Source organism: Sinocyclocheilus rhinocerous, unplaced genomic scaffold, assembly GCF_001515625.1.
Source record: "Sinocyclocheilus rhinocerous isolate Xijiao unplaced genomic scaffold, SAMN03320098_v1.1 scaffold562, whole genome shotgun sequence".
NCBI classification, from domain to species: Eukaryota; Metazoa; Chordata; class Actinopteri; order Cypriniformes; family Cyprinidae; genus Sinocyclocheilus; species Sinocyclocheilus rhinocerous.
This window is the reverse complement of record NW_015641608.1, coordinates 596,216-618,250: the sequence shown is the minus strand read 5'-3', so window position 1 is coordinate 618,250 and position 22,035 is coordinate 596,216. Positions and strand designations below refer to the sequence as shown.

The 22,035-nt window shown below is 36.5% G+C and overlaps 1 protein-coding gene across 1 annotated transcript in view; it reads left to right on the top strand.

Annotated features, from left to right (window-relative positions):
• The window catches only part of LOC107755211 (disheveled-associated activator of morphogenesis 1-like), a 57,709-nt gene that overhangs the window by 23,464 nt on the left and 12,210 nt on the right, over positions 1–22,035 (top strand). Inside the window, exons 4-17 of the mRNA XM_016571929.1 lie at positions 9,824–9,895; positions 10,448–10,542; positions 13,072–13,405; positions 13,497–13,607; positions 14,766–14,869; positions 14,969–15,035; positions 15,347–15,464; positions 15,677–15,815; positions 16,004–16,062; positions 16,923–17,110; positions 17,230–17,541; positions 18,193–18,300; positions 19,432–19,461; positions 19,967–20,064. Of these exons, the coding sequence (XP_016427415.1) occupies positions 9,824–9,895; positions 10,448–10,542; positions 13,072–13,405; positions 13,497–13,607; positions 14,766–14,869; positions 14,969–15,035; positions 15,347–15,464; positions 15,677–15,815; positions 16,004–16,062; positions 16,923–17,110; positions 17,230–17,541; positions 18,193–18,300; positions 19,432–19,461; positions 19,967–20,064 (1,835 nt within the window). The remainder of the gene's footprint in view (positions 1–9,823; positions 9,896–10,447; positions 10,543–13,071; positions 13,406–13,496; positions 13,608–14,765; positions 14,870–14,968; positions 15,036–15,346; positions 15,465–15,676; positions 15,816–16,003; positions 16,063–16,922; positions 17,111–17,229; positions 17,542–18,192; positions 18,301–19,431; positions 19,462–19,966; positions 20,065–22,035) is intronic.

Sequence of the window (22,035 nt, the reverse complement as noted above, 5' to 3'; positions counted from 1 at the left end):
TGAAAAACCTGGATATATGAGGTAATTTCGTTTTAAAAGTGTGATTTCTAGACCTGGAAAAGTCATGTAAATTAATAAAATCTTATTTCTTAATTCGAAATAATTATTTATTTTGTGAAATCGTAATTCATAAACAACTAGAAACATCACGAGGCCTTCGAATATTGTTGCGGTCTATGGAGTCAAAAGGGTTGAGAATCACTGCATTACTAGCCCTGGGTTATCGAGCCACAGTCGAGTTGTGCTAGATGAACAGTTCTTTAACCTAAATGGGTTATGACGTGGATTTTTAAAAATTATTTTAATATGTTCCTTGAGGTTTACTTCTAATCTTAAAAAGTTTTTCCACAAAATTTGTGGAAAAATTATTACTTTCAACCCTCATTCTGACCCTCTCTCTAAAACGACCTGTTTTTAAGGGGCGTGTCCTTTAAGGCTTGCCAGTAATCGGCCACTGTTATGATTGGCTAACGTCATTGCATAGGACACAGTATCAACGCCCCCTCACTATTGCATGTGAGTGTTTTGACAACATGATCAAAATAAAATGGTCATTTCCAGACAAAGCATTATGAAATCATTTTCTTACAGTGTGATGCAGCTGCAGTCAGATCTAGTACTGCTCCATTTTTCAACAAATGTTTCTTTGTGAACTCTCCCTGACACTGTGCCTCGTTTACAAAACAATATGCACCGATCAATCCTCTGACACGACCCGGGATGTCATTAAAAATAAACTATCAATTTGTTCCTTTAAGCTGGGATTCTTCTGATATCTGTACAAAGACGAGAATGAGCTGTTTAAACCAAATGCGTGAAAGTGAACGTTTTTTCACTCCATTTGTCCAATTGACGACAGACTCAGCTGCGTGGACTGTGCCAGAAAGTACACTGTATCCAGTGTAGACAAGATAGCGGCAGTGATCGTAATTTTTATTTGCTTTTGACGCGATGCGACACTCGATTTAGCGTAATCAAGAGTCAGCTGTTAAGTGACTGAATGCCAGTGGGCGGGGTCTATGGTGAGAAGAAGGCTATTCATCGATGTCTTGCTCTTGAGGCTGGGTTTATGCAAATGTTTGTGCCCGGGTGATGTCATCTTGCACCTCATATCCAAACGAGACGTGTTTGGAGCTTGATTAAATAAATGCTTTGTTTATAATGAGGAGGACGTTTTAAGCTATGAAACTTGCAGGATGTTTTAATGGTACAAAGACCTCTTATATGCTAAAAGATCAAGGCAAATTTGATTTCTCATGTCATGACCCCTTTAAGGAAAGAATTTACTCTGTCCATGTTGTATTTTGCCATACACGAGGCCATCGCATGGGTCTGGTGTTACCACTGTGTGATTCTGTCAGTTTCCTTTAGCGTAATGTTTTTTTAACAAGCACGTCCTGTTTTATGAAATCACACTTACTCATTTTTACTGGACACCACTGCATGTTTAGGTATGCAGGAAACAGTGGGGCCAAGTCATACCATTTATCCTCCATGACCTATTGGAGCTCAGAGAGCAGAGAAATGCCAGTGTGTATCTGAGTTCATTAATGACAACAAACCCTCCATGATGCCACAAACATAAGCCCTGCCAGACTGTTCTTCTAATGTGAATCCATGTGTTTAACTCAAGACAGCACGAGCAATGAAACATGACGCGCACACACAGACACAGACAGTGGGTGGTCGATGGTTACCTGCTAGTAATGTGACAGCAATACAGTCAGGGTGATAGAAAGCACACTGAAGTGACAAAATCCTGCAGGTACTTCGATTGTTCTTAGTTAAATGTTGACACTGAAGTGTAAAGACCCAGTGACTCAGTAAGCACACAGTAGCTGCGTCTGAAAGTGCTGTACTGCATTTACTAAAATGGTAATAACATTTGTTCTGTAAGTGTGCTTGTTCATAGTATGAATACGGTCTGGACACACTGTATTCGCCATGGTGGCATTGTCATGTGACCTACAACGTCAGCTGATGTTCCCTGAAATGTGCAAATACGACACCTTCTCTGGGATAGTAAAAGTTCGGTTAGATGTGCACTTCAGTATCTCAGTGGAAGCAGCACATCAACTAGGTAATTTTAAATTTATGAATTTTATATTTGGACATGCTAATGATTTGATGTATGGCTGTTTGCGCACTATAGTAGAAGAGTTTTAGAGTAGTAGGAGATATTTTGGACATAGGGAGTATGTTGTATGAAAAAGTGTATTTGTCTAACCATTTCATGGTGCTTTCAGTAGATATTTATAAGCCTTATTTGATATTCTGAATGTTACCAAAAAGCCAAACATTATTTTGTTATAACTGTTAACATGAATGGCTGATATTATAAATCTGTACTTTGTTTAAAAAAAATAGAAAATTAAAACAGACTAAAGTTATTATTAAACTATTGTAGGGCTGCCACTAACGACTATTTTTATTTCGACTAATTTATCGATTAATCGATTAATCTAAATGATTAATTTCCCACAAAAAAATCTACAATTTTACTTAAGAATATTTTATTAAACTTTCATTACACCAAATACACAAAATAATGTTCTTTTTAGCAGCATCATATGACCCCTTTAAACTATATTTTATTAAACCAAATTAAATCCAAATTTCTATGAAATCCTTTTTTTAAAGCAAAAGTAAAGTGCAACATAGAGTGCAAGAAGCAAGTGTCCATCTCATAGTCCAAATCACTGAAATCAAAGTTCAGTATTATAGTGTAAGAATGACAACATATCCACGTGTTCTAGTCTACTAATAATAAAATTATAATCAAAAAACACTTTTTAAAGGAGTATTTACCAGAAAGGTTATTTACCAGAATTTATTTATGTTAAATAAATGTTTATTCATGTTTATTCAACGAAGTCAAAGCCTTTTGGAAAATCTGTTTGTGGCGGTGAGTTTTGATATTGTGGCGGCGCCACAAATAAATCAATGTATGGGATGAAATGAAACTTACCTGCTTGAACTCTTTCATTTGATCCGGGTGTCTGTCTTTAAAGTGTTTTGTTAGTTTGATGTGTTTCCTCATTTTGAGGTCGCCATGTCTCAATGCTTTTATGCAGTGTTCGAACTATACCGTGGACTTTGGGGGAGCCCCTTTTTTTTAATTTTTTATAATATAACCGGGGGGGGTGTTCGCGCGCTTGCGCGTGCCTCAAAAGAGGGCTTACAATGACTTACAAAGATATACCGACTTGGTACCGAAGTACCGGGTCTTTTGACAACACTAGCAGGAAGGTAGATCTCCAGGAACAGGGTTGGGCACCACTCCACTGCTCTAGGTCAAAGATGAAAAAATGGGATTTACAATAAAATGTGATACAAAATAATTTTGACTTTATTTATTAATGAGTAACGTATGTGCAAATTTTTAATGTTAACAGGTTTTACCATGTTATTACAACATTTAAACACTTTTATATTAATTTAAAAATTGAGAAATTCTTTCATATTTAAATCTTGTACAAGAATTACTGCTAAAAACCAGTCTGATGCATGTTTTATCAATATTTTAGAAATTGTATTTAAATATTACCACTATTGGCTTCAATGGATTTCATTAAATTCCTTTGAACATGACTGCTCAAAACAGTCTAAATTTATGAAACCTACACATTCAAAACATTACTACTCTGAAAGTTTTAATGTAAATGTTAAGTGTAAGTGAAATGTTAAGTACTGTAAGGTCTTTCATGACACTACATATGCTGGGGTGTGAATTTGATAGGTGCTTGATATAAAATAAATGGTGCTTTAAAAAGTCTTTGAAAGTCCTTGAATCTGGTGTTCATGAAAGAGTGGGAACCCTGGGAATTCACAAACTTTTTTGTCAGCTGAACCCGTATGACCTAAAATATTTCATTGATTTCAACTGAGATGTTAAAGGGATAGTTCACCCAAAAATGATAATTCTGTCATGACACGTTCAAGGCCCAGAAAGGTAGTAAGGACATCGTTAAAATAGTCCATGTGACATCAGTGGTTCGACCGTAATTTTACAAAGCTACGAGAATACTTTTTGTGTGCAAAGAAAACAAAAATAACGAATTCATTAAAAAATTTCTTCTCTTCCATGTCAGTCTTCTGGGTCCGAAAGCTCTCAGATTTCATCAAAATATCTTAATTTGTGTTCTGAAGATGAACGAAGGTATTACGGGTTTGGAACGATATGAGGGTGAGTTATTAATGACAAAATTTTCATTAATTTAACAACATGTTCAGGGTTCTCTAAAGTTGGTTAAGAGTTAAGAGTCACATGACAGCTGGCAAGGAAATAAAATATTTATTTTAATTAAGTGTTTGATTTTGAGTTGTTTTTTATTTTTAAAAGATTTATTTATTTTAATTTTAATTTTTTATTATTAGCTTTTCATCAACTCATGAACCACCAGGGGATTGCAAACCCCAGTTTATAAACCTTGCCATAATCTGTCTCTATCTGTTTGATATTGCTGGGTTGAATTGAATTTTAAAACAGGTAGAAAAACAAATAATTATCTGTTACTGGCTTATATTATTAAAGACAATTTCTAATTTGATTAATAAAAAAATCAGATATTGTCCAAAAAAGTGATATGAAGCAGATATATTGTGCATCTCTTGTCTTTAACTAATATAGTTTCAGAGGGATGAACAAGATTTCAGACTCTAGCTGACCTCCAGTTATTCTCTAGATATGTGATATGAGAGATTTTTCTTTTCAGCTTCAGCACAATGAAGGTAAAGGAATCTCCCCACGCTTGATATACCATAATATGATACATTAAAAGAAAGCGCCCCACTGAGATTTTCTTAGATGTTCTTATCTTTGAGTTGTAGTGGTTCAAAAGCTGGTATTGGTTACAGGTCGGCCATCTGTCTGGCCATGACATCTTTTCTTGTATAGCCATATATGCTGTGTCCCAATTACAGACCTAATTACTCATTGTCATGGGACACCGAGCCAAAAGAGGGCATGACGTGAAGTAGGGCGTTCAAATTTGTCTTTTGACTTCTAGTTTTAGTGATGAGAAGCTTTTTTTTTTATAATTGTTTCGTAAATGACCTGCTTTCTGACCTGATCCTCGTTTTTGGAAGCGTATCAGAGCGCGCGGTTGGCCAGATCGGGATGCCGTTTCTGTGTTTTGATAAGTGTCTTTCAGCCACATTTAATTTCGCTCTACTTGCATGAGGAGGTCATGCTCCGCGATTCAACACATGGAACCAATGAAAAAGATTTAAGATGGTGAGCGGATGGATGAGATCAAGGAAGAATATGTCTGTCGTGAGACGGCCCGTGGCTGTGCAACAGCATTCATGCAGACTCAGCCTGGGACTAGTAAAACAGGGGCTTGGCGCTCTTCCCCAGGGCTTTGGTCTGGGATAGGAGGGTGGAAGGATAAGGGAAGCAGTGGTTGGTCCAAAGCAAACAGGAAGGCCTCCATTTGCAGGTGCAGATTATGTTATCTGCAAGGACTGGGGGCTTTTGATAGGTCTTTCAACCCTGGGAAACAACACTCACAGCAGTCATCTCTTTTATTACATTCTCTTTCCACATATTTATAAGGTACTGGACTGTTAATGCAATATGTTAATTTATGAATAATATCTTAAAAATACATTTGCAGCCGGTAAGAATACTTGTATTCAGGAAGGATGCCTTAAATTGATCAAAAGTGACATTTAAAGCAAAGACATTAATAAAGCAACTTTTATTTCAAATAAATGCTGTTCTTTTGAACTTTATATTCATCAAATAATCCGGAAAGAATGTGTTATGGTTTTGACTGATATTGAGCAAAAAAACTAATTTCAACATTGTTAATATTATATAAGAAATGTCAAAAATGTTTCTCTCTTAGACCAAAAACTGGCATCCTCCAAACTCAGCTACATTGGTTTCTTTGGAGTTTAAAGTTAAAATCTTATTTGGTCAGATGATCTGGTCAGATAACTGTGCACATTGTACTTTATGATATATGAACCTGTCACAAAATGCAGGCTCTGCAAAGAGGTAGTTATTGCAGGATGGGGCAGTAAAAAACTATTTTTAAAGACGGCAAACCCGCATCCCAGGCGAGAGAGCAGCATGTGCAGTTGCTCATTTCACAATCTAAACAAATACTGTATATGTCTGTGTAATTTCAAAGGTCAGATAGAATTTGAAAAACTTAGTTCTGACGGTTTTTGGCACAAAAATCTATACTAACTTTATAAATGGCCTAAAAGAAGAAATAAAATGATAAAAATGCTCCAAAAAAAAAAAGCTAAAAAAGGTAGAAACTAGATTTTTTTGCTCTTTTGAAAATTAAATATATTATTTTTGCATTGAAAGCTGCTAATGGTATGTGAAGGCCAGTAATTTCAAAGATTAGTTGCATAATCCTGTACGGTATGAACAGTTTTATAGTCTTTTTATGTGCAGTTGTTAATTTTGAGGATCAGAAAAGTGCTTAAAAATGGTCACGCATATCTATGACTGAACTTCAGGAAAAACACAATGTGCTTATAATATGGGCTTTTGAAGTAATGAAAGCATCTTTTGTGCCTCTTTGGTGCTTCTGGAAGGGTAACAGGACAGTATAGTGCTCTTATTACCCCTGTGAAGGGCGAGGGCTATTTTAAGTTTGATTCCCAAACTGTTTTGCTGACGTTTCTTTCTATACGGTGTGCTGAGCACAGTGATTATTCACCTGTGCCCTGAACTCAATGTCTCGGTGCGCTCAGGTGTGCTGGCTCAAGACCAAAGCTTGAGGTATGATATCAGCTGTCCTGCTCCTGGCAAAGAACGGTTAAGAATAGTCAGTCTGGATATTCATCTGACTTGCCTCAATTGTCCCTATTGTGGAAAAATAAACATCTGTAATCAGAGCTCTCTGATTTCTACCAAATAAATTGATGCCATTGTAATCTTACACTCTCTATCTGAATGCTTAAGCATTCAGTGAATTGGGCTGAAGAGGAAGAGTCTTGGACTCATTTTTTTTAGGTCAGGGGCTATCAAGCTTTTTGCCAGAGTTTCTTGGGCAGTGGGCCAACAAATACTTAGTCAAGTGGGTTCAATCGAGCAGACTGAGTCTCTGACCCGCTGCTGTCTGGCAGATGTGAAAGATTAGACCTGGAGCGCTGCAGTCAACATTGACTGTTTCAATACAAGTTACGAATATAATCAGTGCATAAATCTGAATATTGCAAAAAATAATTAGCTAATAAATCAGCATTTTTATTATCTTAAAGAATTTAATTGGTGGTATTTATTTCACTTTTTTGTGTCTTTGGCCAGTTACACTACATTTTTTGTTCCATTGACTTCCACTTATACACTTGCGAATGTGGGAAACAGGAGACGTAAGCTCGTTTAAATTTCAGTGCATTCCAAAGTTCAAGTTCGGTGTTCATATGACAAGAAGATGTGTGTCTAATACAAGATTGGCATGATGTATTAGCGGAATGCAACTTTTTTTTTTAATCTTCAGGATTGGAGCAATGCAGTGAAGTAAAGTACATTTATGTAGTATATGCAGAATTGTTTTTTTTTTAAAGATGCCAGTGAACGAGATGTCATATTGTGAGCATTGTAGTGTCCATAGAAATTTTGTGTTCACAAATTCTAGCGTGAGTGTGAACATTCAGTGTGATAAACATTTGAATTTGAATGAATGGATTTTGCATGCCATCAAAGAGAGGTTTTTACAACAAGGTTTTTAATTTCTAAACTCTTTTCCATCGCACTGCAAAAAAACTGTCCAAAAAAAAAAAAAGAACTGCAGTTTTGGTCACATGCCTAGAGCCACTGCTGTAAAATGACAACTATTTTGCTAAACGACAGTGAATAGCAGAGAAAGAATCTGGAATCTTGTTTCTGTACTCTTGTATTAGGTGTTGTTTGATAAACATCATAACGAATACAGAAATTTGACTGGTGGTTTGAAATCACGAAAATGCTGTGTGACTTCCTCTCTTCTCCATGACAAGCAAGTGTCTGAAATAGAAAATTGTGCAGTGCTGCTTTGTGTACCAGGGTAACCAGGGTATTTCTGCTTAAAAAAGCAACCTGTTTTCAGAAAGTGAAATTGCATTTTCATTCAGCTTGTCTGCTGTTTTTTGCACATTGTTCTGAACAGACAAATCATGTACGAAAATCACACTGAATTTTCAAACAGAACATTCTTTTTGGTGTGAATAGGCCTTTATCTATTTGTTTCTATCCAGCACTTTTTGTGTGATATTTGAAAATATAATGGCTAGTCTCACTTGACTCCTATGCAACAATTGAGATTGTTCAGCTCATTTTTGGTGGTTATTTAAAAAAAGAGCTTTAAACTGCTTGTTGATACTTGTCAGTTAGGTATTTGCAGATCTTTGGGCTGATTCATCTTCCTGCGAACTGATTTCTTGAAATTGTAATTATCTGAACTGAACACATTGAAGCACGGCTGGTTCCTAGAAAGAGCGTCTCTCCAAACCAACCTCAACCAACAATATCAACAGTCGTTATGACATGTCTGTCTGAGAATGACGTGCTCATGGGATAAGAGCAGAGGAAAGTCCTTCCACAGCATGAGAATGAGTCCTGCCAGAGATCCACATTAATGCTTTACTCATTAAGGCCAAATGGTGAGAGGGGAGTTGAGAAGAAATATGCAGGACGGTGGAAGATCAGGGGTCTCAGGCCGGCATCCAAAACTCCCCACTCGTCCAAACAGATGCCCATTTGTGAGATGCCATCATCTCCCAAAAGGCTTGGCAGAGCCGGGTGTGAAACATCCCACGCAGTTGCTGCAAAGGAGCTCATTGCTATGCCAGATTTTTTTCCTTTCCTGTGTGTTCGGTGAACATAAGCTACAATTAAACTCCCTATTAGTGGCCGTGCGGGCAGCCTGTGCTTGTTTTGAGAAGGAAGTCAACACACTTCACAAGTTCCACTCGGTTTTGATTCATTAATTCCTATGTAGCTCCCTGCTTTCCTTTTTGTCTTCTGAATCATACTGCATTTTCAGCTCTGTGCTAATGCGGCATTGGCTCAATCTGGGATCCGTGTTGTTTCTCTAATGTCTGTGAGTCTCTGCTGGCCTACTTAAAGCGTGTGCTATTTCTGCCAGCGCTTTGAGCGTGATGTTCTGTTTCAAATCTGCTTTTTCTGAGTCTGTATGTTTGGGAAAGTGTGTACATGTGATGTTCACCTGGGAACATGCAGTGTGAATCTTATTGCATGTTTGATTTGCTTTGGTTACCTGTAAGTAATAAATGTTACTCAAGTGAAATGAGATATGAAATAAATCCCAGCTCTATCAAACCTCTAAGAAATAATATGAAAAAACAGATTAAAGGGCAAAATGAGCGACAGAGTAAATAAATGCCTCGCAGATAAGCCAATTCACGCTTTTGTCAGCTGAATATTTGGTTTCACACAACTGGCCGGTATCAAAATAAGATCTTTTCAAGATAAAGATCATGTTTTATAGCTGCGGACTCGGGAACGTCTCATTCCCACCGAAGCGTCCAAATTATGTCATTCCCAATAACATTCCGAAACCACACATTCCTTTCCAGCTCATTCCCAATATGTTGTTTCACATTCCTCTATTCCCAGTGTCATGTTCCTGTTGTGTGGGGTCTGATCGGTGTGTACACACATCTCGTGTCCCGGCATCATGCAGAGGGCAGCGTGGATTAATGACGTGTGCTTGAAGTGAAAACAAGAGCTGTGTTTATGTTTGGTTTTTTTATATACTCATGCTGACATGCTTAAACTAATGTCTCGAAGATAGAATTTAAAGGTAAAGTTTGTTAACTCTGTGCCTTTTAATCCATTTTTTTAAATCTCTCTCAGGAGCAAGAGGAGAATAAAGGTGCTACTAGCTGGCCAGAGTACTACATTGACCAGCTCAATTCAATGGCAGCTGTAAGTATTTATTTTTTGAAGACTTTTCTTTGTCCTTTAACATTCATGAACTCGTCTTCTTTTAACAACTGATTATACATTTTACATTGCCATTGGACGTTGAGGACTTAAAGGGATAGCTCACCCAAAATCGTAAATTCTGTCATTAATTACTCACCCTCATGTCGTTATAAACACGTAAGACATTTGTTCATCTTCAGGACACAAATGAATATATTTTTGATGAAATCCGAGAGCTTTCTGACCCTCCATATCAAGGGTCTTACCACGTTCAAGGCCCAGAAGGTACCAAGAACATCGACAAAATAGTCCATGTCACATCAGTGAACGTGGTAGGACCCTTGCTACCTGTGGAGGGTCAAAAAGCAGAAATTAAGAAATATCTTACGAAGGTCTTACGGCTTTGGAACGACATGAGGGTGAGTAATTAACGACAGAATTTTCATTTTTGGATGAACTATCTCTATAAAACACGTAATATGTAATATCCATTGTTAGAAATGTACATAACATGTCTAAGCATCTAGTGTAAGAATGGTATCTCTTTTACAGAGGAAAACTCTGTTGGCCTTGGAGAAGGAAGAAGAGGAGGAACGCAACAAGACCATTGAAAGCCTGAAAACGGCACTGCGGACACAACCAATGAGGTCTGCACATTGTAGCACAAATAGATATACACGCTCTGTCTTTATAAAATATAAGTTTGTATTTGATCACTTATATAATAAAAAAATTATATATATATATATATATTATAGTATTTTGTTATATATAAGGGCCTTTCGCACCGCGGGAACCTTTTCATAGCACCAGAACTAATTGTGGAACTACCCACTTTTTGACGTTTTCGCACCGCCGGAACTGGGTGCGATTTTAGTACCGGACTGCCTTTTTCGAGAACCAAATTAGCTCCTACTCCGGAGCAGGGTCTAACCAGCACAACTGGTACTAATCGTGACGTAAGTAGACATTGATTGGCCAAACGCGTATGAAAACGCCCTCACCCGCCATGATTTAAAACGCCGTGTAAACAAACATTGTGTCAACTTACTTCGCGAGTATGGAGAACAGCAATAGATGGACGGATGCTGAAGTGCAGGCACTTGTAGCAAATGTAGCACTGCCAGTTGTCGTTGGAGACACGCTCTCGGTGCGAATGCAACCCTTTAAATAATACTGGGAAATAGTTCGCGCAAAATCGTTACAGTACTTTAGTACTGTACATTTAGTTCTGGAACTAAAGCGGTGCGAAAGGCCCTAATATCAAGATACTCAGAGGATTTTAAATGTGGTTTTAAGTGTTTATGCTACTGTTCAAATTTTACTTTTATTTAATGATTTTATTCAGATGATTCAGATGAATTCAATTGATCAAAAGTGAACGTGAAGACATTTATAATATTACAATATTAAAGATATAATATTTCGATTTAAAATAAATTTTGAACATTCTATTCATCAGTCCTGAAAAAAAAATTGTTTCCACAAAAAATGTTAAGCAGCACAATGGTTTTCAACATTGATAATAATAATAAATGTTCCTTAAGCAACAAATCAGCATATTGGAATAATTTCTGAGAGTCATGTGACACTGAAGACAGGAGTAATACAAATTCAGTTTTGCCATCACATATTACATTTTAAAATGTATTAAAATAGAAAAAGTTATTTTGAATTGTAATAATATTACACAATATTACTGTCTTTACTGTAAAACAAAATAAAGCCTTGGTGAGCATAAGAGACCTATTTTGTAAACAGAAAAATAGAAAACAGTCATTTTTACATTGCAGTAATATTATAAAACATTTCTTTTTTGGTTCACTTTATATCTCAAATGTCCATATTTGCTCACTAAAATTAAAATAACAAACAAACAAACAAACAAAAAAACCTTAGCTTACATTATTGCTTTTACTTGAAGATGAGGACAGCTGTCTCAGGGCAATAGTTTAACACGTCGATGATTTTCCCATTGGCAAGCACCTCACTCTGTTATTAAACAAACGCTTCCCTTATGGTGTGTGCTTTGGGTCTCATTATGCAAATGAGATTACTTTCATCACACACATGCTCACAAACACATGCGTTTGATTAGTGGTTCCTGCATTCACCATTTGATCCTGGGGTCACAGGTCATCAGCACTGACCTCTGCAGGGCTCGGGTCAAAGCACTCCAGCCCTCTTTGTGCCTAATAACATTCAGGCTGCATATCAGACCATTCCTTTCACAGCTTAAGGCAATTGTATTTAAAGTCAAGTGCTTTATAGGGGCTATAAATCAGTCTAGATACTGATGTGATATATTATTTCACATTCATCACCTCCTTGTGGAGTCAATCATTTTCAGATTTGCAAATCATTACAAATGTTTACAAAACATTTACAAATGTTTTCAGAGCCGTGACCTAGCGGTTAACACACATGCTTGGGTTTGGTGCTCATGTTGCAAATTTACTGTGGGTTTGAATCCAACCCATGTCATGTGGCAATCCCATTGCACCATCATTTCCTGTCATCTCTTCACTTTTGATAATAAATAAAATGAAACTTTTATCTAAAAATGTAAATGTATTTAAATATTTAAATGTATTTAAATCTGTAAATGTATACAAATTATTTAAAATTAAATTTATCTACAAATTAATGTGTACGTTATTCTAAATTCTTCTGTATTCATTCATAAGACAAGAAATTGAGAAATTAGAGAAAAATACATTTTAGGTATGTCTTCTAATAAGAAATATTAGATATTTTTTTATTCAGTGTAATGACGATTTTTTTATATTTTGAAATTTTCTCTTATGGAGGCCCAATCTTGCAGAAATGTAAAATAAATAAAGTTAAAAATAAACACAGAAAATAATAAATAAAGGGCAAAAACTAATAAAAATAAATACAGGACTAAATTTAATTAAAAATTAATTGTATATATTTTTAGGTATTTTTATTTATTTATTTATCATTTCTGTATTAGTAAGAAAATATACTAGGAAATAATATGGTAACTTTCAAAGAAAGTATTGCAAGTGGGCATCTGGGAAAAATAAAAAAGAAGATTATGAAAACATCTATGATATGGCAGCTTTAAAGTTAAAGCTTTTTTTCTATCGTAACTTATAAAATTGAATGAGTGAGAAAGATCTTTAACGAACAGCTGAAATCATTCCTTATAGGTTTGTAACACGGTTCATCGATATGGACGGCCTGACATGCATCCTGAACTTCCTGAAGAGCATGGATTATGAGACCACCGAGTCTCAGATCCACACTTCCCTCATCGGCTGCATCAAAGCCCTGATGAACAACTCCCAGGGTCGCGCTCACGTGCTCTCTCACTTCGAGAGCATCAACATCATCGCTCAGAGTCTGGCCACCGAGAACATCAAGACTAAAGTGGCGGTGCTGGAGATCATGGGTGCTGTGTGTTTAGTGCCGGGAGGCCACAAGAAGATTTTGGAGGCCATGTTGCACTATCAAAAGTTCTCTTGTGAGCGCACACGATTTCAGGTGGGCTGGTTTGTTTATAGCATGATAAAACATCAAGAAAGTCTGTATCAGGATAAATGTCAATCCCACTACCATCTTTCTTTTGTCACAGACATTGCTGAATGATCTGGACAAAAGCATAGGACGGTACAGGGAAGAGGTCAGCCTAAAAACGGCGATTATGTCCTTCATTAATGCTGTTTTAAGCCAAGGAGCTGGTGAAGTAAGACATTTCGGTTGCTTACACACTATTTTAACACATCTTAATTTACTCTGTCCAGATCTGTGCTTTAAAGGGGTCATATGATGCGATTTCAAGTTTTCCTTTCTCTTTGGAGTGTTACAAGTTGATTGTGCATAGATAAGATCCCTGAAGTTGCAAAGACTAAAGTCTCAAAACCAAAGAGATATTCTTTATCAAAGTTAAGACTCTGCCACGCCCCCCTAAAACGGCTCGTTCTAACACGCCCCCACATATCTACCTCACTATGTGGAAATATTAGCATAATGCCGCCCAAATGTGCACGCAAAGAAAGAAGGCGTGGCAGTTAGTGTTGAAGCAGCCATGTCAGGGAGAAGCTGTGTGTTTCTAGGCGAAAGCAAAAGCACTTTATTTGGCCTTCCGAAAGTAGATGCATTTAGGAATCTTTAAGATTACTTACAACAGAACAGCAATGCATTCTATGGACGACCGTTTCGTGAACCTAGGAGAGGAGGTAATTCTGAATTTGCTATGACAATCTGGCGCTTCTGAATCAGCTACTGTAAGTATGTTTTGTTATAGTTTAAGTATTTGCTATTGACTGTTCAAATGCGGAGTTTTGCGCATCACGTGTGTGTGTGTGTGTGTGTGAGCGAGAGAGAGAGAGAGAGACAGGGTCACACAGTGGAGTCAGCTGTCTTAACCGCGGCTTGTGTACTGCAGACACATACCAGCTTCATCACTGTGTCTGTCACGCGACTCTGTTCCCCTTTCGGGCTCTGTCTTTACATTTATGTTCAAAGCTGAAGCTCGCGATTATGGTAAGGGGCGTTACATTTCCGACGAGTGCTTGCGGTGTTCGGCCAATCACAATGCACTGGGTCAGCTGGCCAATCAGAGCAGACTGCGCTTGTCGGAAGGAGGGACTTTGTAGAAAACGAAGCGTTTGAGAGAGGCGGGGCATAGAGGACCTACAATAATGTACAGTATTTGAAAAATAATGTGTTTTTTGAACATTAAAGCATGTCAACATATTCTGTTACACCAAATACACAAAATAATGATCTTTAAAAAAGCATCATATGACCCCTTTAATATATAAATATCTACCAAAATAAGTCTCCTATTTGCCCTTGAAGGAATAGTATATCAGTAAGTGTTTCTTTAATAACTCGTTAGGCCAGCCTTGAGTTCCGGGTTCATTTGCGATACGAGTTCCTCATGTTGGGGATTCAGCCCATCATCGACAAACTCAGGTCACATGAAAACTCTACTTTAGACAGGTAAGGGCCACAATTGCTAACTTGAGCTTTATTAATGGAGTCTTATCAGCAAATTTGAGCATCTTGATTTTGCTGTTTCTTTTTTTTTTGTCTCCTCAGGCATTTGGATTACTTTGAGATGCTGAGAAATGATGATGAGCTCACATTATCCAGGCGGTTTGAGTCTGTGAGTAGATTAAAAATAATATTTCTAATAATGGTTTTATATTTTATGTATAGATATATTGTTTACAATTATTATTATATTATAAAAATATTATAAAAAATTGTAATCATATATATACTATATATATATATATTAGTGCTGTCAAACAATTAATCACGATTAATCGCATCCAAAATAAAATGTTTGTTTACATAATATATGTATGTGTACTGTGTATATTTATTATGTATATATAAATACACATACTCGCATGTATATTTTTAAAGGGGTCATATATATATATAAATGTACCTATTTATAAATGTTTTCAGATGCATATAGACACAAAGAGTGCGACACAAGTTTTTGAGCTTGTACGGAAGAAGCTGGCCCACACAGATGCATATCCGCACTTTATGTCTATTCTTCACCATTGCTTGCTTATGCCTCGTGAGTGTTTACCTTATTGTTTAGACTTTCTTAGTTTTTAACTGAAACAAAGCTATGCAGACTTTTTCCACCAAATGCTATAAATGAAGGATGATGTATAGTCAGCTGGTCATTAATGCAAAAACTATTCAGTTTAATGCCACAAATGACCAGTCAGAATTAAGTATTAAGAATTAATTGAATTAAATGTTTGAATCTGCACTTTGTTTTAGATAAGAGAAGTGGGAACACAGTGCAGTACTGGCTGCTCCTGGACCGCATTGTCCAACAGATGGTCCTGCAGAGTGACAAAGGTCACGACCCTGATGTCACGCCATTAGAAAACTTCAATGTAAAGAATGTGGTTCGAATGTGAGTTTGCCTCTTTTTTCAGGCAACTTTATCATAATTGATTTTCTTTGGCATCCATATGTTGCTGTAGTGTATTTATAGTAGTTGCAGTTTTTTTTAATGCCCTCATTAAGTCTTTGCCAAATAAACCAAGATCTGTACTGAAATAATGAGTTTTTCCTTAAATCACATCACTTACCCTTTTTCAGGCTTGTCAATGAAAATGAGGTGAAACAGTGGAAGGAACAGGCGGAAAAAATGCGTAAAGGTCAGCACATGTTGTACACATTGATGTTTCTTTTACAACAGTCTGCATTTTTGCATTAAAATTAAATCCTCTGTAACTGTTAATGCATTCACATCAAGTAGGGATTCAAATTCTGACTTAACGATTAAAAGTGTCTTTGGCAAACTATAAATTACAACTTCAGAACTTGAATTTCATGTGAATTTTAATGACGTGGCTGTCAAGACATCAATGCGAAATGACGTCATGAAACTTTTTAGCTATACTTTTTAGCATTTAATAAAATGTTTGTTTAATTATATATTTTTTTATTTTTTATTTCATGAAACAATTTTTAGCTGTACTTTTAAGCATTGAATAAAATGTATGTTTGTTTGTTAATTTATTCATTCATTCGGCAGATTTATTTTTTATTTTGTGTATTTTATTTATTTTACAGATTATTTGTATGCGCTTTTTTCTCATTTTCCTCTGTTCATGTAGAAATGATCACTCTGATTAAACAACAATGTAAAATGTCATCAAACTTATAAATTACAACTTGAAAATTGATTTATGAATGACTTGACCATCATGATGACATCATGGAAAAATGAACCAGCATGTAGAAGTGAATTAATATAAAAATCTGACTGTCATCAACAACAACAAGCACATGGCATCTATTTGACATTATAAGCGTTGCCATATAAACTTATAATTTCTAAAAATGAGAACATCATCAGCTCAGAATAGATTCTCCGAGTTGTCATCTCATAATTATGTTAATTCTGACATGGGAATGTAGCCTATTTATTTCAGTTTGATTTAGTTGGCTGGAATGCAGTGTCTTTATTGTAGAGACGTATAACATTTTGACCTTTAACCTCTTTATCCTGTAGACCACCATGAGCTTCAACAGAAGCTGGAAAAGAAGGAGCGAGAGTGTGACGCAAAAACTCAGGAGAAGGAGGAGATGATGCAAACGCTCAACAAGATGAAAGAGAAGTTAGAAAGAGAAATGGGGGAACATAAACTAGTCAAGCAGCAGGTGGCAGAAATGACTTCCAGACTACATCACCTCAGCACGGTATGCTGATGAGGTCACAGATATTAATAATAATAATAATACAAAAACATGTAAACGTCCTTTTACGAAAGCAAACATTAATAAAGACTGACCAGTGTTCATCCCTTTTGTATTTCTAGAGACAAGTAGCCAGTGTTCCCGGAGGGCCTCCCATCCCTGGTCCTCCAGGTGGCCCTCTCTTGCCCCCTCCACCTCCTCCACCTCCACCGGGTGGCATGATGCCTCCTCCACCACCTCCTCCACCGGGCAGTGCTGTGATGCCGCCACCTCCACCACCGCCCCCTGGTGGCCCCCCGCCACCCCCTGGACGGCCTCCTTTCGGTGCAGCTCCGCCTCCGCCAGGAGCTCCCGTGGGACCGTCCCTGAAGAAGAAAAACATTCCTCAGCCGTCCAATCCACTCAAGTCCTTCAACTGGGCCAAGCTGTCTGAGGTGAGACTGGCATGGATTAGAGGAGCGGACTGGGTCATCCTGACACTCACAGACACTAAAATCTGTTTCTTAAGCCTCCACGTTTAATCAAGAAACACTTTTGGAAGTCAAGTTGTCAAGTTGTCAGCATTTGTCATATATTGTCATATGGGTAGAGAACTAGATTCAAAATTTTTATATACGTTTTTAATAGAATGTTTATTTTTTTATTTACATTTAAATTGAATAAATCTGTTATCTATACTTTTTAGTATGTAATTTTATTTAAATTGTTAAATTCTTTAAACTATTTCAATCTATACTCTTTAGAATTTAATTGAATAAAATGTTATTTATATTTTTAATTTTAAGAAACCGTTTTTATCCATACATTTTAGCATTGAATAAAATGTTATTTATTTAGACTTTTAATGTAATGAAACTATTTTTATCTATACATTTTAGCATTGAATAAAATGTTTATTTATTTATTTTGCGGATTTATTTAGTGGCATTTTTCCCATCTTCATCTTTGATTTATTTTTGAATTTTACAATGCATTTTCTACTTGAGTTTCAGAGTTTTACGATTAACAAAATATAGCATGTGACTTACAACATGTGACTTTGGACTGGACAGTAATTGAGTTACACATCCCATTCTCTTCCACAGAACAAGCTTGAGGGAACAGTCTGGGCAGACATTGATGACGGCAAAGTTTTCAAAATTCTGGACTTGGTGGACATTGAGAAGACTTTCTCTGCCTATCAGAGGCAACAGGTCACTAAACAATGCTTCTTTCACTGGTTATCATCCAGAATGATCTCACAAAGCATTCACTGTCTCTCATGCATGGTATTCATACGTTTACCCACGGTAATCCTGCGTCACAGAGCATAGGGTTTGAATTAGCAGACTGTAAAATGCATTGATATCACCAGCAGTTTTCTATGAAAAGCAGACATTGGCAAACCGTCCTCATTATGCCTGGTAAACCACACACTTAGTCTCATTATAAAGCAATTACATACAGTTCTTATGGCTTTACAGTCAAATTAGAGAAGAAAGAGGGAAAAAAAGCTAGGTTGGTTACAGCTCGAGACTTGACCGTGCCTTCATAATCATATTTTAAAACAATGCATAAATTACTTAAAGCTGGTTTTAAACTTGAAAGCATGCTAAATGCATTAAAACAGAGATTCATAAAACCTCTCCAATTTCATCAATTTCTCAAAATGTATTAGATTTATTTACAGCATTTTGGAAGCCAGATTATTACAGTATGGAAACCATTTTCTGTCTCAGAGTAAAAAAAAAAAAAAATTAGTTTATATAATATATATCTAACACCTGGAACTTTATATTATTTATTAATTGCAAATTAATTTGTCACAGTTGCAACTTAACTCTTGACTCTTTTTCTTGCAGTCGCAGCAATTTTGCTTGATTACTATATTTATCATAATTCATTTTTCGCATTTGCAATTTTATTTCCTGTCACTGCGATTATTTGTTGTGATTTCTCAGAATTGTGCAGATTTCCACATTATGAACAGAAATGTGGATTTGCTAGAGAAAAGACAAAATGTGTCCACTATTGCAGAGCATCTAGATTTGATACAACTACGGTGGAATTGGAGAGGTAGCTTGTGATATTTAGCAGTTTTAGACATTAACCGGTCATCTGTGATCAACTAGCATGCATCTTTCAGTGCACACACACATTTACACTGCATTTACAGACCTCCCAGAAGGCTCTGCTTTCATGCATCCTCACGCTCACCATTCACCACCCCAATAATGTCATCATGTGCACATGCCTGTTTGAGTTTGTTTTGGCTGAATTCACCAGACTACGCTGTCTCTCTCTAACATGTGCTGCATCTTCCTTGCTTCTCGCCTGCATTCTAGGACTTCTTTATGGTCAATAACTGCAAGCAGGTAAGTGTGGTTGAACAGATCTAATAGTGTTTGCATCATCTCTCCCCCACTCACTCTTTCTATGTGTCATTCATTTTGTATCCAGACAATATATAAAAGTGGAAACCTAATTGTGACTTTACTGATAATGTTTATATAAACTGCCCATACACACTATTGGTCAAAAGTTTGAAATTAGAATGATTTCTGAAGGATCATGTAACATTGAAGACTGGAGTAATGGCTGCTGAAAATTCTGCTTTGCATTACAGGAAAACTTTAAAATATATTCAAATAGAAAATGGTTATTTTAAATTGTAATAATATTTCACAGTTTTTACTGTATTTTTGATCAAATAAACAGCCTTGGTAAGACTTTTGAAAACAATTAAAAAATCTCCAGACTTTTGACTGGCAGTGTAAGGAGATTCAAAATCATAGAGTATATTGATTCTTTTATTTTAAACCTGATCTTTAAAGTTGCTCTTGAGTGAAATGTATCTCTTTTGTGACTCCGACCAAACAGAAAGAGACTGAAGACGATGCGCTGAGCTCCAAGAAAGTCAAAGAGCTCTCTGTCATCGATGGCCGCCGGGCTCAGAACTGCAACATCCTTCTCTCACGGTGAGTGATGTGTCTGGTCCGGGTATGAGTTCACCTCCGGCTGGTGTGTGTGTGGACCTCACTGGCCCTCCAGATGTAATGTCATATCCTGTGGGTAATACCTTCTGGTTCCTACATCCTGGTTTGATACTGTATCTTCCACCTTGGTTATTGTACCATTTCCTATCAGTGAAAGACATACCGCCCCTTAGTTTCTTCACGTCTATACAGTATGAGGTGGCTTTCTTGAATTATTTGTAAATCAATGCAGCATGGGGCTTTAAAAATGAACAGGAACTATGCTTCATTAATTAAGAGTCTTAAATCATAAAAAAGATTTCACGCTTGACAACTTGGTTGTCATTGCCAGGAACGATATTTGACTTTCTCACTCAAAAGGAATATGCAAGGATTCTGTGATTCCAGAAGCTCCACAAATTGCAGTGGTTTGGGATTTCCATATCTAAAATGTGCCCTTTGGGTGCTTATTTATTAAATATCATGGCTAACATTATAAGATATTTATACTGTTACAATATATTTTTATTTCAAATAAATGCTTTTCTTTTGGAACCTTCTATTCATCATAGAATATTGAGAAATGTGACCCTGGACCACAAAACCGTTGGGGTATATTTGTAGCAATAGCCAAAAAAACATTGTATGGGTCAAAATGATTGATTTTTCTTTTATGCCAAAAATCATTAGGATATTAAGTAAAGATCATGTTCTATGAAGATATTTGGTAAATTTCTTACCATAAATATATCAAAACTTAATTTTTGATTAGTAATATGCATTGCTAAGAACTTCATTTGGACAACTTTAAAGGTGATTTTCTCAATATTTCGATTTTTTTGCACCCTCAGATTCCAGATTTTCAAATAGTTGTATCTCGGCCAAATATTGTCCTATCCTAACAAACCACACATCAATGGAAAGCTTATTTATTCAGCTTAAGATAAATCTCAATTTTAAAAAATTGACCCTTATGACTTTGGTTATGTTTTTGTGGTCCAGGGTCACAAATATGATGCAGCACAACTGCATTCAACATTGATAATAAGAAATGTGTGTTGAGCCGCAAATCTGCATATTAGAATGATTTCTGAAGGATCATTTGACACTGAGACTAAACTGACGACTTTTTTTTTACTGTATTTTTGATCAAATAAATGCAGCCTTTGTGAGGATAAGAGACATCTTTCAAAAACATTTAAAAGTCTTACTGCCCCCAAACCTCTGAAAAATAGTGTACCATAATTAAATCTAGTCCTTTTTTTCTGGAGTCTAGAGTTTTCCCCAAAATCTTAGCAGAAAATGTGAAAGAATGGCCTGCTAATGGGTCCTGATGTTTATTAGCTTTCCATTTCCTTTGAAAATGGAAAACAAAACAAAAAAATTCAGTCAAAATCACTATTAAAGGTGACATATCATGAAAATCTGACTTTTCCAGGTTTTAAGTGCTGTAATCAGGTCCCCAGTGCATCTTACCAACCAAGGAAACGTGAAAAAGATTAATCCAGTAACTGTTTTGGTAAGCCTTTTTCTGCAAGTGTCTGAAAAAACGAGCGCGTCTGATTTTGCTCCCTTGGTGATGTGGCAAAGGGATCTCATTATAATATTACCGCCCCTTAATCTGTAAATGTAATACACCCACAGCGCCGTAATTGCGTTTTCGCAAGCGACAATGGTGTACCAGTTCTAATGCCATGGCGAAAGTTTGAGCAAAGCATGCTAACTGTTCTGTCTTTGGCTGCACAGACGAGCACAGAACACTGTTTAGAGTCCCAGCCTCAGAGGAGACAAGAGAGCAGTGGATTTATTGATTTATTTACTGTATATTGCTGCTGCCACACAGATCTAAAATAAACCTGAGATTTATTTCCCAGCAGTTTACCTTCACAGACATAACCGACTTGTTTTGTAACTTGTGTGTGTTTTTAACGTAAACTTGTGTGAATGAGAACTTAGTTTAGTACTCACATGCCG